The 15298-nt window shown below is 41.6% G+C and overlaps 1 protein-coding gene and 1 pseudogene across 1 annotated transcript; both read left to right on the top strand.

The window, feature by feature from the left end:
* Positions 1 to 712: 712 nt before the first annotated feature.
* On the top strand, positions 713 to 1590 carry LOC139014311 (zinc finger protein 3-like; annotated as a pseudogene).
* An 8746-nt stretch (positions 1591 to 10336) lies between these two features.
* Positions 10337 to 11113, top strand: LOC139014312 (zinc finger protein interacting with ribonucleoprotein K-like). Its single transcript, XM_070421305.1, has one exon. It carries the CDS (start codon positions 10337 to 10339, stop codon positions 11111 to 11113), a length of 777 nt encoding a protein of 258 aa, XP_070277406.1.
* Positions 11114 to 15298: the final 4185 nt, after the last annotated feature.

The following is a 15298-nucleotide window of genomic DNA, read 5'->3' on the forward strand; positions in this document are numbered from 1 at the left end:
TGCATATCTCTTCTTTTCATAAATCTTCATAGAGCCATGGTGTCATGAGCCACACACTTTTGTAATGTTACTTCCCTCTGTCACCACAATCAACATTCATTCCCTCACCTTTTTTCTGTTTTCAGGTTGTTGGCATAAATAGGATGATGAGGTGGTCTGTTCTAATCAGAGCGTAGCTATAGAAGGAGAGTCACAGGTCAAGGCTTCTAAGACAGCTCCAGCAACCCAGAAGAACCATCCATTTAAGCAGTGTTTCTCGGTGTTTAAAGATATTTTGCATCTGAATGAGTTACAAGCAGCATATTTGGAGCATAAAGACTTCTTCAGTGAGGCATGTGTGAGAGACTTCTGTTTCAGTGCAAACCCTCACCAGCAACGGAGGAATGCCAGGGGAAAGACACCCTGGAAAGAAGGTATGGACAAGGCCTCATTTGTGACCAGGTGCAGCTTCTACTTATCAGAGGTGCCTTCAAAAAGCAGGGTGGTTGGGGAAGACTCCCAAACTCCCTCAGATCTTCTCCCGCACCAGGCAACTCATAACACTGAGGAGCCAAACTGTGGCAGTGAGATTTCACAGGAATTTCTCAGTGGAAAAAGTAATCACCAGTGGGGTGATTGTGAAAACGTGACCAGTTCTATCCTCAAAGTTCTTGAATGTCAGGATGTGTGTTCTGGAGAGTGTGGCAAATGTAGGAAAAATTATAGATGAATCTTTATCCTCATTCGACATAAAAGAGTTGATACTGGAGAAAAGCCATTTGAATGTATCGATTGTGGGAATTTCTTCAATCAGAGTTCCACCCTTTGTGACATTAGAGAATTCACACTGGAGAAAAGTCATATGAATGTACATATTGTGGGAAGTACTTCAGTCAGAGTTCCACCCTCATTCAACACCACAGACTTCACACTGGAGAAAAGCCTTATGAGTGTAGTGAATGTAGGAAATCTTTTACCCGCAATAGTCAGCTCGTTATCCAGAAGAGAGTTCACACTGAAGAAAAACCGTATGTGTGTAGTGAATGTGGGAAGTCTTTTAGGGATAACAGCTCCATACCCATAAGAGAATTCACACTGGAGAAAAACTTTATGAATGCTGTGAATGTGGGAAATTCTTTAGTCAAAATAGCTTCTTATACACAAGAGAGTTCACACTGGAGAAAAACGTTATGGGTGTAGTGAATGTGGCAAGTCCTTTAGGGATATTAGTCAGCTCCTTATCCACAAGAGAGTTCACAGTGGAGAAAAGCCTTATGTGTGTAGTGAATGTGGAAAGTCTTTTAGGCAAAATAGTCATCTCCTTACCACAATAGAGTTCACAGTGGAGAAAAACCTTATGTGTGCAGTGAATGTGGGAAGTGTTTTAGGCAAAATAGTCAGCTCCTTATCCACAATAGAGTTCACAGTGGAGAAAAACCTTATGTGTGCAGTGAATGTGGGAAGTGTTTTAGGCAAAATAGTCAGCTCCTTATCCACAAGCCAGTTCACTCTGGGGGAAAACCTTATGAGTGTACAGATTGTGGGAAATATTTTAGCCAAAAATATAGCCTTATGAGACACCTGAGACTTCACACTGGAGAAAAGCCATAAATGTGAAGGGAATGCTTCATTTTTTTTACTCAGAATAACAACACTGAAGGAGACTTTGTGATACACAGTTGCCTTAATATGATCCCTTTTGATCAGGACATACACTCTGCTAGATTCCTCATAATTTTCACGTACAAGTGAGGCTTCAAGGAGCTACTTGAACTTGCCATTCGGCCCAGGCCTCCTATCCAATTGATGTCACTATGAGTGATTGGGGCTGAAGTGATTTCATCTTTAACACCTGGCTTACCTGAACAATGTGCATCAGTCACAATCCCTGTGTGCTCTCTTGTGCTTGAATAAATTCTAAATACTCTGAACACTTGGAAGGATCTTCATTCCTTTCTCTCTGCCTAGGGAATGGGCCTGATCCAGGGTTTGTGCATTCTGGATCAGAAGTGGTATCTCTCTCAGGGAGTTCGTGGTTCTCATGTTATGCTGTGATGATTGGCTTAGGTTCTATTTCACCAATCTGAACACCACTGGCTATGGTTTATGATATTTTAGTAAAGGTGTTTTTCCTTTTATACCTTTAATTGTGATGGTTCTATTCACTGCCTGCAATGTTTTGAAAGCACTCTGGTGATTTGTCAGCATGTAAATGTGAACCAATATTGCGGGGACATCAAACCTTCAGTTCTTTGGATAGGAGAACATGATGGCAGAAAATCATTCTTCATCCCAAACTGGCTTATTTTACATTGCTGCCCAAGGTGTTGAAAGGAAGATTGCATAACTTTGTAGTCTTAATTTATATCCTGGTATCTTGGTTATGAGTTAGGTCAATGGTCACCCAGAAGTGGAGGCCTTTGCTGTCCTTCTGTGAAGAATATGAATTATGTTCTTTGTTCACAGTAGGTATTTCTTAATTCTTATCAATGGTTAGGGGAACTCCTCCCCACATACTGCAAAGAAGCCAAGTGCCATGAAGTATGATATTTCATAGTCTTGTGACATTTGTTGTAAGACTCTGAGGTTAAACTACCATTGAGACGGAAACACTGTATTCATAGTGATGAGAGAGACTGGAGTAAATTATATGGAAAGTGTCTCTTCTGAAAATAAATCCACAAATGTTCCTGGCCTGTGGCTTGTGTGACCTTTGTGTACAGATATTCTCAGCACCTCCAAAAATGTTTCCTGTAGCTGCAGTCATTGGCAGAGAAAATAATTTAAAGGATTTGTGGATTCCCCTGGTCTCTGTAAGGTGTTCACCACAAAGTCATTTCTCAATATGTAAGAACTCAAAACTAAAGGAAGGATAATCCTATAATCAATCCCAGGATGTGTCTTTTGTAACCAGTCAGCATTCCTGTTGATTCCATGGCAGTAGTCTTCACTGCTTGCCAACATTTGCTGCCACTGAGGCAAATCTGTTCCTCCCAGGAAATGAGCACTGACATGAAAGAAAGTGCACTTTTCTACTGTGTGTTATTTTGTGAGCCTTTACTGAGAGATAAAGCTGTGAAACATCACAATTGAAATAATTTTATCTGTCACTATATTCCAGGTGTGGCATAAGTGGAAGTTCAGTTATAAGTACATAAACCACAGCACTTGTGCTTTTAAAAAATACCTTTATGTTATTTTTTTAGGAAAAGAGGGAAGGGGGAGAGAGATAAATATACATGAGCTGCCTCTTGCACACTCCCTACTGGGGCCACAGGTGGGGCTGTGTACTGACCTGAAATTGAACCAGGACGTTTCAGTGTACTGGTTGATACCCACCCAGCTGAGATACACAGTGAAAGCAGAGTTTATTCCAGTATTTTTTATGTATTATTTTCCATACCAACAATTCTAAACCTACATTTCCCACACTCTACATTTTCCTCCTGCCCTTTTATAATCTCTCTTTCTGACTTTCCCAGTCTTCCACACAATCATTCATTTTCCGTCCTTTACATTAAATTAGTTTATATTATTCATAGTTTTATAATCACTGTAAGGGGTGTACTTTTAAACAAATACTGGTTTCCTTAATGCTACAGATATTTTGAGACTCAATACAAATGCTCATGTGAATACTGAATTTTTTTTTAATGCTGACTAGTATTGTATTCTATGGATCACATCTTCACAGACCTACTACTCGATTGGTGTCACAGCAAGTATTTCTGGCTGAAGAGATTTCACCTCTAACACCTGGCTCACCTGAAGAGTGTGCATAAGTCACAACCCCTGTGTGATCAGGGGAAATATATTCTGTGTTCTCACTTGTGCTTGAGAAAATTGTGATTACTCTGAGCTCTTGGCAGTATCTTCATTTCTTTATCTATGACGAGGTAATGCACCTGATACAGGATTCATCCAGGGCACTCATCCTCAGCTAAAAAGTGCTACATCTGTCAGGGACATTGTGGTTTGCGCAATGAATGAATTGTTTCAGGTTCTAATTCACCAACCTGCAAACTGCTTGCTGTCCTGTTCTGGGCTATGATCATTCAGTAAAGGTGTTGTTTTTTTTCTTTTGTACCTTTAATTTTGGGGACTATGTTCACTTCCTGGGATGGCTATAAAGGAAAGTTGTGACCTGTCAGCATGGAGAAGTGAACAGATATGATGGGGTCCCAAACATTCTGTGCTTTGGAAGGCACATAGTAATGGCAGAAAATCAGTTTGTCCAATTTTGGCTTTTTTTTAACTTCTGCCCAAGGCCTTGAAAAATTATCTGCATGACTTTGTGGTTCTAATTTGCAGCCTGGTGACTCTATTATTGGTGAGGTCAATGTTCACACTGGAAAGGAGGCCTTTGTTGTGTTTCTGTGCACAATATTAATTATAGTCTCTGGTCACAATAATTATTACATAATTCTCAACAATGTTTAGGGGAATTGTTCCCCACATACACTAAAGGAGCCATGTCCTGTGATGTATGAAATTTCATACACTGGTGTCATTCTTTATATATTTTTTAAATTGATGTCAGAGATGAAGGGAGAGGGAGAGAGAGATAGAAACATTAATGATGAGAGAGAATCATAGATTGGCTGCCTCCTGCATGCCCCCTACTGGGGATCAAGTCTGCAGTCCAGGCATGTGCTCCTGACCAGAATTGAACCTGGGACCCTTCAGTCTGCAGGTTGATGCTCTATCAACTGGGCCCTGGTGTCATTTTTTGTATGACTCTGAGGTTTCAATATAACCACCAGTATGACAGAAACTGCATTCATAGTGAGTGTGAAAGATTGCAGTGAATTAGATGAAAAGTGCCTCTTCATTTTGGTGTTGTTGAATCAAATCAATCTTACCACTATTCTTTTAAAAATGTTTTTATTGCTTTTTTAGAGAGTGAGGGAGACAGAGAAACATCAATGATGAGAGAGAATCATTGATCAGTTGCCTCCTGCATGCCCCCTGCAGAGATGGAGCTCTCCAACCTGGGTATGTGCCTGACCTGGAATTGAACCAGTGATCTCATGGTTTATGGGACCACATGCAAGCAATGAACCATGGCATGTGGGCAAACTATTCTTTTTTATTATTGATTATTAACTCTATTACAGATATTTCCCCATCTCCATCCCCCTTTGCCCCCCTCTACCCTGCCCCCACTGCTTCTAGGCCCTCACCACCTTATTGTCTATGTCCTTGGGCTATGTATATATGTATATACTTTAAAAATATAATTTTATTGATTTTAGAGAGAGGGAGAGAGAAGGAGAGATAAAAACATCAATGATGTGAGAGAATCACTGATTAGCTACCTCCTTCATGTACCTCTCACCTAACTGAGAATTGAACCTACAGCCCATGTATGTTCCCTGACCAGGAATAGAACCTTGACCTCCTGGTTCATAGATTGCTGCTCAACCATTGAGTCACACCAGCGGTGCTATATTATTTAAAAATTGAAAAAAACAATGTATTTATTGTTTCTACTATTACAGAAGTCTCCCATTTTCCCCGTGCATATATTCTTTGGGGGATCTCTCCCAGTCCTCCCCATACCCCGCCCCTGGGAGACCTGCCAGTCTGTTCCAGTTAACCAGGCCTCTGGTCCCATCTTGTCTTTCCCCAGGGCCACTTGCTGAACCACATCACCTTTATTCACTAGTGTCATTGGCCTGAATGCTAGCCCTCGCCTTGGCTTTTGAGAAAACTACATTTCCCAGAAAGGAATGGGCCCCCGTGGGCGGAGCTAACGGGTGTTTTTGGTGTCAGTGCATCCCCTTAGGGCAGGACTTCCACCTTCCTCCTCCTGGCGGGCATTTTGACCTCTTCAGTTCAAGGACTCACAGTCTTCAGCCCACTGGACATGTGTAGGAGAAGGCCTAGGAGGCAGCGTCCTTGCTGTGCAGCGTGTGTCTGAGGCTTGTTGAGCACCAACAGGCTGAGAGTCGGGCCTCCAAGCCTCCGGGACTCCTCTCTGCCCACAGCGTTCCTACAGCCTCACCCCATTTCACCCTCCAGCCTTGGGGACTGGCGCCCCTCAGGTCCTGCAGCCCAGGAAGTCGCATCCAGAATAGTGAGTCTCTCCTGGGTGACACAGGGTGTGATGGGGGAAGAGGGCCACAGGCTGCAGTGCCACCTTGTAAGGACACGGTGGTGAGGCTGATCCATGAGGATTAGGAAAACCCAGGCCTGTTTTGGGTCTAAAGGCAGCAAAGAAGATGAGGTGAGGTTTTGCAGGAGGAGTTTTACTTTCACCCTCAGAATGCTGGGAACATAGATGGTTGGGAGAAAAGGAGGGACATTTTGTGGGGTAGGGTTCTAACTTTTCCTAACATTGCTCAGAGGAAGGACAGACTAGAAGACAGAAGACAGGATCTGTGGACCGGAAGGTGAAGTCCTATAAATGATCAGGGAACTGGCAAGAGTGAGCACTGAGGACAGAGGCCTGAGATAATACAGGCATCTGGAGGGCACCTGGCTTCTGGGGTGGGCAAGGGCACTGAGCAGCCTGAGCCCATAAATCTTGGCGGTGTTTGCCAGGCTCTCAACAGACCATTTACTTTACACAAATTCCTGCAAATGCAGAATGAGTTGGGTGTACGGGATGGTGAAGATAATTTCAGGGCTTCACAATCTTGTGGCCTCTGAGATAGTTGTGTCTTGGGGCTGTCCAGCTGCTCTTGTATCCCTTGGACCTGGGGACTTTGAACAGATACTAAGCCCAGACTCCTAAGGTCATGACTAGGGCTTCATGTAGTGGACCTTGTATTTAGCAACCAATGTTATGCATGGTAGCTCCAGCAGGGCATTGGTTACAGATTGTGCAAAGGCTTGTAGTGAAGAGTGAACTGATTTAGGAACTGGCAGGTACTTAAATTATATATATAAAGTTTTAGATATAGAAAGGAAGGGAGAGTGAAGGGGACAGAGAAACAATGATGAGCAAGAAACAAGGATTGGTTGCAGCCTGCACTACCCCTATTGTGGATCCAGCCCACAACCAAGTCATGTGCATGTGTCTATACCAGTGATGGCAAACCTTTTGAGCTCAGCGTGTCAGCATTTTGATAAACCCTAACTTAACTCTGGTGCCGTGTCACATATAGAAATTTTTTGATATTTGCAATGAGAGTAAAACAGACTTATATTTTTTATATTTATTTTTATATATTTAAATGCCATTTAACAAAGAAAAATTAACCAAAAAAATGAGTTTGTGTGTCACCTCTGACACACGTGTCATAGGTTCACCATCACTGGTCTATACTCAACCAGCTGAGACACATCAGCCAGGACTGTAGATCACTTTAATATAGGAGCCCTGGCTGTTTTAGCTCAGTGGATGGAGCGTAGCCTGTGGACTGAAGGCTCCCAGGTTCGATTCTGGTCAAGGGCACATGTGCAGGTGTCAGGCTTGATCCCTAGTAGAGAGCATGCAGGAGGCAGCCAATCAGTGATTCTCTCTCATCATTGATGTTTCTATCTCTCTCTCCCTCTCCCTCTCTGAAATCAATAAAAAATATATTTTTAAAAATATATAGGAAATCATGGTCAGGTTGGTAATGGTAGTAGTAGCTCAGAAAGAACAGTGTGACCCTGAGGTCTAGCTTTCCTGCTGGGGCCACCGTGGAAGGTGGGTGTCACAACACCGCAGAGAGATAGAAGTTGTCATGTAGAGTGTGGGGGAGAGGTAATCATTTTGCAGTGGCCAAGGCCTTTAAAAGATGAGTGGACCTGATGTTATTTATAAGCGGAAGAGTTATTCCAACAAAGTGAGACTAGGGCTGGTACATATTAACTTCTCTAAACACTCACCAGGATTTTACTGTGACCCTTGGTGTGGCCTGGTTTTGGAGAGTTGCAGACAGTCTTGTGGATTAGCTTAGAGGCTTGAGTGGTCATCTGTGAAACTCACTGGGCATGGTCAGAACGCCATCAGGTGTGGGACTTGAGTTGCAGTTAAGTGAGAGATGTTGGCAAGCATTCTCTGGACAACAAATGCTGAATTAACTCAGAGGCCAAGGAGAGCACTACGGGGCCTGGGGCTGAGGGAGTGCAGGTGTGAGCCACGTGTGGAAAAGAGTGATGTGCACTTGAAGAGGGAAGGTGAATTGATGACCACAGCACCCTGACATTGACATAAGAGTGAATGACGAGAGAGTCCATTTCTGGTGGTGTCTGGGTGATCCAATACAGTGACTTTTAGGGTGATTGCCTGTAAAGAGGGGTGTTTTGGTGCTACATTCTAGGTACAGAGCTTCGCTGCCATTTAACTAACCACCTGCCTTTTGTTGTTGGGGGTGACACACTGGTTGATAAGAATGAGATAGCCTACATCAGTATTACGCAGGCTTCAAAATCTCCACTGGAATGGGTAAGGGAGAAGGGTAAGGGGTAAGAGATTATGGATGTGGTGAACTATAATTTTGTAAAAAAGTGATTAGGAAACAATTTGTCCTCACCACAGAAAATTTGCATTACCTTTGAAGTTGTGCTTCTGAGAAGGAAGCTGTGTGAGAGAAGTGTTGTTCAAAGAACTCTGAGCAACAGGTAGTGCAAAGCCATGGCCTCAGTACCTTGGGATTGGGGTCAAGAGGGTGCAGTGTGATGCCATGTATTTGGTGTCTTTGAGAAACAATATGAGGGTATTGACTGAAAAGACCAGTATCAAATCACTCACACTACCTTTATGGCCAGCATCTCTCTTTAACCTATGGTTTTGACACCTATTCTGTTGATAAAAGTCAGTGTGGTGTACACAGGAGTCCATAGCTCAGGTGTCTTATCTGCCTTTATTATAGTGGGAAGAGAAAATGTCAGTAGGAATATAAGAAGGCAATGGCTTTCATGGGATGAAGGCCTGGTATTTTCTCTGATGTGTGGAGTGGACAGAGCAGATGGATGTGGAGGGTGGGGAGTATGACAGACTAAGAATCTTAGGAGTGAAGCTGATCTTGGGCTGTACTGTCCCCATTATGACAGGATATGAACTTTGAGGATGTGGTCATTGTCTTATCTCAGGAGGAATGGGGGCTCTTTGATGAGGCTCAGAGACTTCTATACTATGATGTGATGCTGGAAGTGTTTGCACTTGTGTCATCTGTAGGTAAGACCTTGATGTTCTCCCAGTATCCTGAGGTGATGACCTCTCTTCCTTTATTCCTCAGGCAAATCTTTCTCCCTCCCACTGTGGGAACATGGCCTCTGATCATTTTACCCACTGCCTTTTCAAATGTGCTGTGGCTGCCAGGGATGAGCTGGATGTAGAGCCCTGAACAAAGGTCTCCATGAACATCCCTACCACCTGTTACCTCAAAAAGTAAAGGAAACAGAGTGAGGAGTCTTGAAGTGAGCTTAATAGGTCTCAGCTTGCACTTTCTCTTCATGGGAGGCTGACAGTGTCCATATGCATGGCTTCAACTTCTGTACTCTTTCTCTGGGTAACGGTTCTTTGTGGCAACCTGGGTCATGTTATGGTCTTCACTTACATGAACTATGGGCTGTTCTTTTAAGGCTTTCTTTCATTTTTTTGTAATATTTTCTTCCCTGAATACTATAACAAGCTGTGTAGCTCTGGCCCAGTGATGACTGCTCACCTCTTCATCACCTGTTTCTCTGCACTGGTGCCTCTGCAATCATCTGCAACTTTGATGTGCACATGTGTTATGAGGTGCACATATGTGGTAATTAGTCCTCGAAACCAGCTACTCCTTTATTGAATTTTACTTGGAGGGAGACGGAACCAACCTCTTGCTCAGCTTGCCCCCTTCCCCAGTCTACAAGCCCTGCTAAATGCTGTTAGTTGAAGGATTAGCTGGAGCTCTATATTCTAATCCATGTGGTGCTTGCCATTTTTGTGTCATATTTTTGGCAAGGCCTTTCTGTTTTATGATCTTCATTAGCCCAGAAAGTTACAAGAGCCTCTTATTAATCCTTTCTGCATATCTCTTATTTTCAGAGAATTGCATGTACCAACTGTGATACATAACACACCTTTGCAATGGAAATTCCCCCTGTCACCACATTCAACATTCATTTCCTCACTGTTTCTCACTTTTCAGGTTGTTGGCATAACATGGATGATAAGGAGGCCTGTTCTGGTCAAAGTGTATCTATACAAGGAGAGTCACAGGTCAGGGCTTTCAAGACAGCTCCAGCAACCCAGAAAACCCTTCTGTGTAAGCGGTGTTTCTCTGTGTTACAACATATTTTGCACCTGACTGAGTCAGATATAGCATATTTTAAGCAGAAAGCATTCTGTAGTGACGCACGTGTTGGAGATGTCTGTTTCAGTGCAAACCCTCACCAGCAACAGAGGAATGAATGTGGACAGGGGCCCTGGAAATAAGCTATGGATAGGGCCTCCTTTGTGAACAGATGCAGCTTCTACTTATCTTCAGTGCCTTCAACCAGCAGGAAGGTTGGAGAAGACTTTAAATACAACTCAGAGTTTCCCCAGCACCAGGCCACTTCCAACCCTGAGGAACTACACTGTGGCAGTGGGATTTCCCAGGAATTTCTTGATGGAAAAAGTCTTCATCAGGGGGATGAATGTGAAAACACTGGCAGCAACGACCTGAAAGTTGTTAAAATTCAGGGTGTCTGTTCTGGAGAACTTACTAATGAGTGTAACAAATGTAAGAAAGTTTTTAGACAAATCTTTAACCTCATTCAACATAAGAGAGTTCACACTGGAGAAAAGCTATATGAGTGTAGAGAATGTGGGATGTCCTTTAGTCAAAGGAGTCACCTCACTGGACAACTCAGAGTTCACACTGGAGAGCAGCCATATGAGTGTACTGAATGTGGGAATTCTTTTAGCCAAAAATCTAACCTTATTAAACACCTGAGAGTTCACAGTTGCGACAAGCCATATGAGTGCTATGATTGTGAGAAGTTCTTCAGTGATAAGTCTTACCTTGAAAAACAGCACAGAGTTCATAGTGGAGAAAAGCCATATGAATGTAGAGAATGTGGGATGTCTTTTCAGCAAAGGACTCAACTCACTGTACATCTGAGAGTTCGCACTGGAGAGAACCCATATGAGTGTACTGAATGTGGGAAATCTTTTAGCCAAAAATCTAACCTTATTAAACACCTGAAAGTTCACACTGGAGAGATGTGTTAAATGTGCAGGGACTGTTTTTATTTTTCTCACTTAGAATAACAACACTGAAGGCAACTCTTTGGGGCCTATTTTCCTAAATTTAAACCCCTTTTAATGGAACATACACTCTTTTAGATTCCTCATAAGTTTCGGGTACAAGTGAGGCTTGAAGGCGCTGTATTGCACTTGCTAACATGTCCAGATCTAACACCCGATTGATGTCACAGTGAGCATGTGTGGCTGAAGAGATTTCACCTCTACCACCTGGCTCACCTGAAGAGTGTGCATCAGTCACAAACCCTGTGTACTCAGGGGAAATGTATTCTGTGTTCTCACTTGTGCCTGGGAAAATTCAGATTACTCTGAGCTCTTGACAGGATCTTCATTCCTTTCTCTCTGACTAGAGAATGCATCTGACCCAAGGTTTGTCCAGACTACATATCCTAAGCTAAGGAGTGCTACCACATTCAGGGACATTGTGGGTCTCACATTATACTTTTATGAATTGTTTTACTTTGTCATTCAACAACCTGAAAATTGCTTACTGTCCTCTGATTCTGGTTAATGATATTTAGTAAAGATACTTTTTCTTTCGTAGCTTTAATTTTTTAAAGAAATTTCACTCTGGATGATTTTTTTAAAAATATATTTTTATTGATTTTATACAGAGAGGAAGGGAGAGAGATAGTTAGAAACATCGATGGGAGAGAAACATCGATCAGCTGCCTCCTGCACATCTCCCACTGGGGATGTGCCCACCCCAGGTACATGCCCTTGACTGGAATCGAACCTGGGACCCTTCAGTCCACAGGCCGACGCTCTATCCACTGAGCCAAACCGGTTTTGGCGACTCTGGATGATTTGATATGAATGTTGTGATCAATCATCACAGATATGGTGTGGTCCCAAACTTTCTGTTCTTTGGAAAGCATATAATAATGTCAGAAAAATCACTCTGTCCAATATTGGCTTATATTATATCTTTGACCAAGGCAATGAAAGAAAGTTTGCATAACTTTATGGTTCTAATTTGCAGCCTGGTGCCTCTAATGTTGGTGAGGTCAGTGGTCCCTCAGAAGAGGAGTCCTTTTTTGTGCTTCTATCATTGTTCTAACATTATCCTCTGAGGAATTTTAGGTTCTAATTCACCAACCTACAAACTGCTTGCTGTCCTCTGTTCTGGTTTATAATCTTTTAGTAAAGGTGTTTTTTTGCTTTTTTACCTTTAATTTTGTGGGTTATATTCACTGCATGGGATGATTTGAAAGGATATTTGTGATCTGTCCCATGCATAGGGGAACAGATATGGTGGGGTCCCAAACATTCTGAGTTTTGGAAGGCACATAATAATGGCAAGAAATCACTCTTTGTCCAATATTGGCATATTTTCTATTGCTAACCAAGTCCTTTAATGAAAATCTGCATGAGTATTTGATTCTAATTTTTTAGCCTGGTGCCTGTATTATTGGTGAGGTCAAAGATCACCCAGAAGAAGAGTCCTTTGTTGTGCTCTGTGAACAATATGAATTATATTCTCTGTTCACAGTATGTCTTAAATACTGCAAAAGAGCCCTGTGCCATGATGTGTGAAATTTCTTAGGCTGGTTTCATTTGTTGTAGCACTGTGAAGTGCAAGTAATACTGGGACAAACACTGTTTTCATAGTGAGTTGAAGAGATGGCAGGATATTGGATGAAAATTGCCTCTTCTGAACATTATCCACAAATGACCCAGTTTTGAAGCTTGTTTGTTCTTTGTGTAGCTGAAGTGATTGGTTGTGAAAAGAATCTCATGGTTTTGGGGATTCCCTTGAGTCCCTTGATGGCAGCGGTTCTCAACCTGTGGTTCGCGACCCCTTTGGAGGTCGAACGACCCTTTCATAGGGGTTGCCTAAATACATCCTGCAGATCAGATATTTACATTATGATTCATAACAGTAGCGAAATTACAGTTATGAAGTAGCAACAAAAATAATTTTATGGTTGGGGGTCACCGCAACATGAGCAACTGTATTAAAGGGTTGCGGCATTAGGAAGGTTGAGACCACTACTCTATGGTGTGCACCTCAAGGTTATCACAACAAGAACTCAAGGCTAGAGGAAGAATCATCGTATGATTAGTCCCAGATTATGTGTTTTTGACAATTCAGCATTCCTGATCATTCTGATGGCAGTAGTCTTCACTTCTTGACAATATTTGCTGCCACTGAGGCAACAATGATTCTCTCAGGAAATGAGGAGAGAGATCGTGATGTCTGTATAGAGTTTCCATTTAATTTTCTAACAACAGAGGGATATCTGTGTTTTTATTTGGAACCACATTTTAAGGCTTTACTTAGGTATATGTATAACTGACATGCAACAAAAAGCACTTTTCTAATGTGCACTATTTGGTGAGGTTGAACATATGGATAAAGCTCAGAAACCATCACATGTAAAATATGCTTCTCTGTTACCCGTACCCATGGTGGGGCAAAAGTATGCTTATGGTTGTGAGTATGCAAAACACAGAATTTATTTTCTTATTTTAAATAACTATTTATATAAAAGGCTAATATGCAAAGTGTCCCCTTGGGAGTTTGAACGGGAGACCAGGGGTTTGATCGCTTGCTATGATGGGCACTGACATCCAGGGGGCGGCGCAGAATGAAGGAAGGCCCTGGCCAGCAGCCAGCAGCTAGGAAAGGAAGGCCCCGATCAGCCCTGATTGCCAGCCAGGCCTAGGGACCCTACCTGGTCAGGAATTTCGTGCACTGGGCCTCTAGTTTTATATATTTTAATTTTTATTTTTATTGATTTTTAGAGAGAAGATGCAGAGGGAGAGAAACATCAATCTTCTGCCTCCTGCATGCCCACTACTGTAGACCCAGGCACACATGTGACCTGATCTGGAATTAAACCAATGACCTTTCAGTGAACGTGATCATGCCCAAAAAAATAAGAAACATTAGCCATGGAGAATTTATACTTTTATTATTACTTATTAACTGTTGTATTATTTTCAACACTAACAACTATAAACCTACTTTTGCACACCCTGTATTCACCTCTTGCCCTTTTATAATCTTTCGGATTCTCCAGTTCTCCATATAGCCATTGATTTACCTCCTTTTACAATAGATAAGTTCATATTTTCCATAATTTTAAAGGCACTATAAGGTGTATAATTTTTTTAACAAACACTGACTTCCTTTATGCTACGCAGGTATTTTTAGATTCAACAGTAATGTTTATGTAAATAGTTAACTTTAATTTTTATTGCTAAAAATGTTGTATTCTATGGATAACCACTTTATTCATGGATCTGTATATGGTTTCAGTTATTTCCACGTTTGGGGTTTTATAAATAAAACTGCTGGGAATATTGCATTCAGTTCTTCCTACAGGTGTATGTTTTATTTGTTTAACTGTTGCAGTGTCGGTGAACGTGTTACATTTTAAGATATGCAGATCTGTGATCTAAAATGGTCATTCCCTTTGCCTTCCTACCCACCCACAGTAATGAAAATTCCAGGTTTTACATTACCCTGGCAGCACATATGACGGTTATTTTTTTTAAATAGTAGGCCAGTAAATGAGTATACTATTAACTTGTTTTTGTTTTGATAACATTTCCCTAAGTATTTTTGATGGTGAGCATTTCTTCTTGCTTTAATTTACACCATCTTTATCTCCTTTGCTAAAATGTCTGCTCAGGAACTTTTGCCTACTTTTTAATTTAATTTATTATTCTTACCAATAGGAGGACAGTGCATCATCTAAGACATGTGTTTGAGTTTCTCTCATTCCTCAATTACTCAAGTGACTTCTTTGCCATATGGAACCATTGGTTTTCAATTTTAGAAAGAAAATTGTTTTTCTCAACTTTTATCCTATGGATAATTTATAGCTACTTATAACCTACACTAATAAGTTTAATCGGCATTGTTAACATTCCCCACCAGTATAATTTAAGTCCAAGCATTTAGTAATACTTTAAGAGAAGTCTAGGTTTGTAGTATTTGTCAATTTCCCTGGTTAAATACTTTCATCATCACCAGGTTCAAACTGCCAGAACAATGGCATTGGACATGGACATGATAAGATATTACACTAGTACATCGTTATATTTTATTTTCAACATACTGATAAAGTAGCAGTGAATGAGCTCAAGAAAATCCTATGTAATAAAAGGGTAAACTGCAAATCGACCGAACCACGGAACAAC

Source organism: Myotis yumanensis, unplaced genomic scaffold (assembly GCF_028538775.1).
Source record: "Myotis yumanensis isolate MYYU_CA2020_CCGP unplaced genomic scaffold, mMyoYum1.0.hap1 SCAF_7, whole genome shotgun sequence".
NCBI lineage: Eukaryota > Metazoa > Chordata > Mammalia > Chiroptera > Vespertilionidae > Myotis > Myotis yumanensis.

Coding starts and splice junctions, on each gene's coding strand:
- LOC139014312 (XM_070421305.1), top strand. CDS start 10,337: ATGGATAGGGCCTCCTTTGTGAACAGATGCAGCTTCTACTTATCTTCA.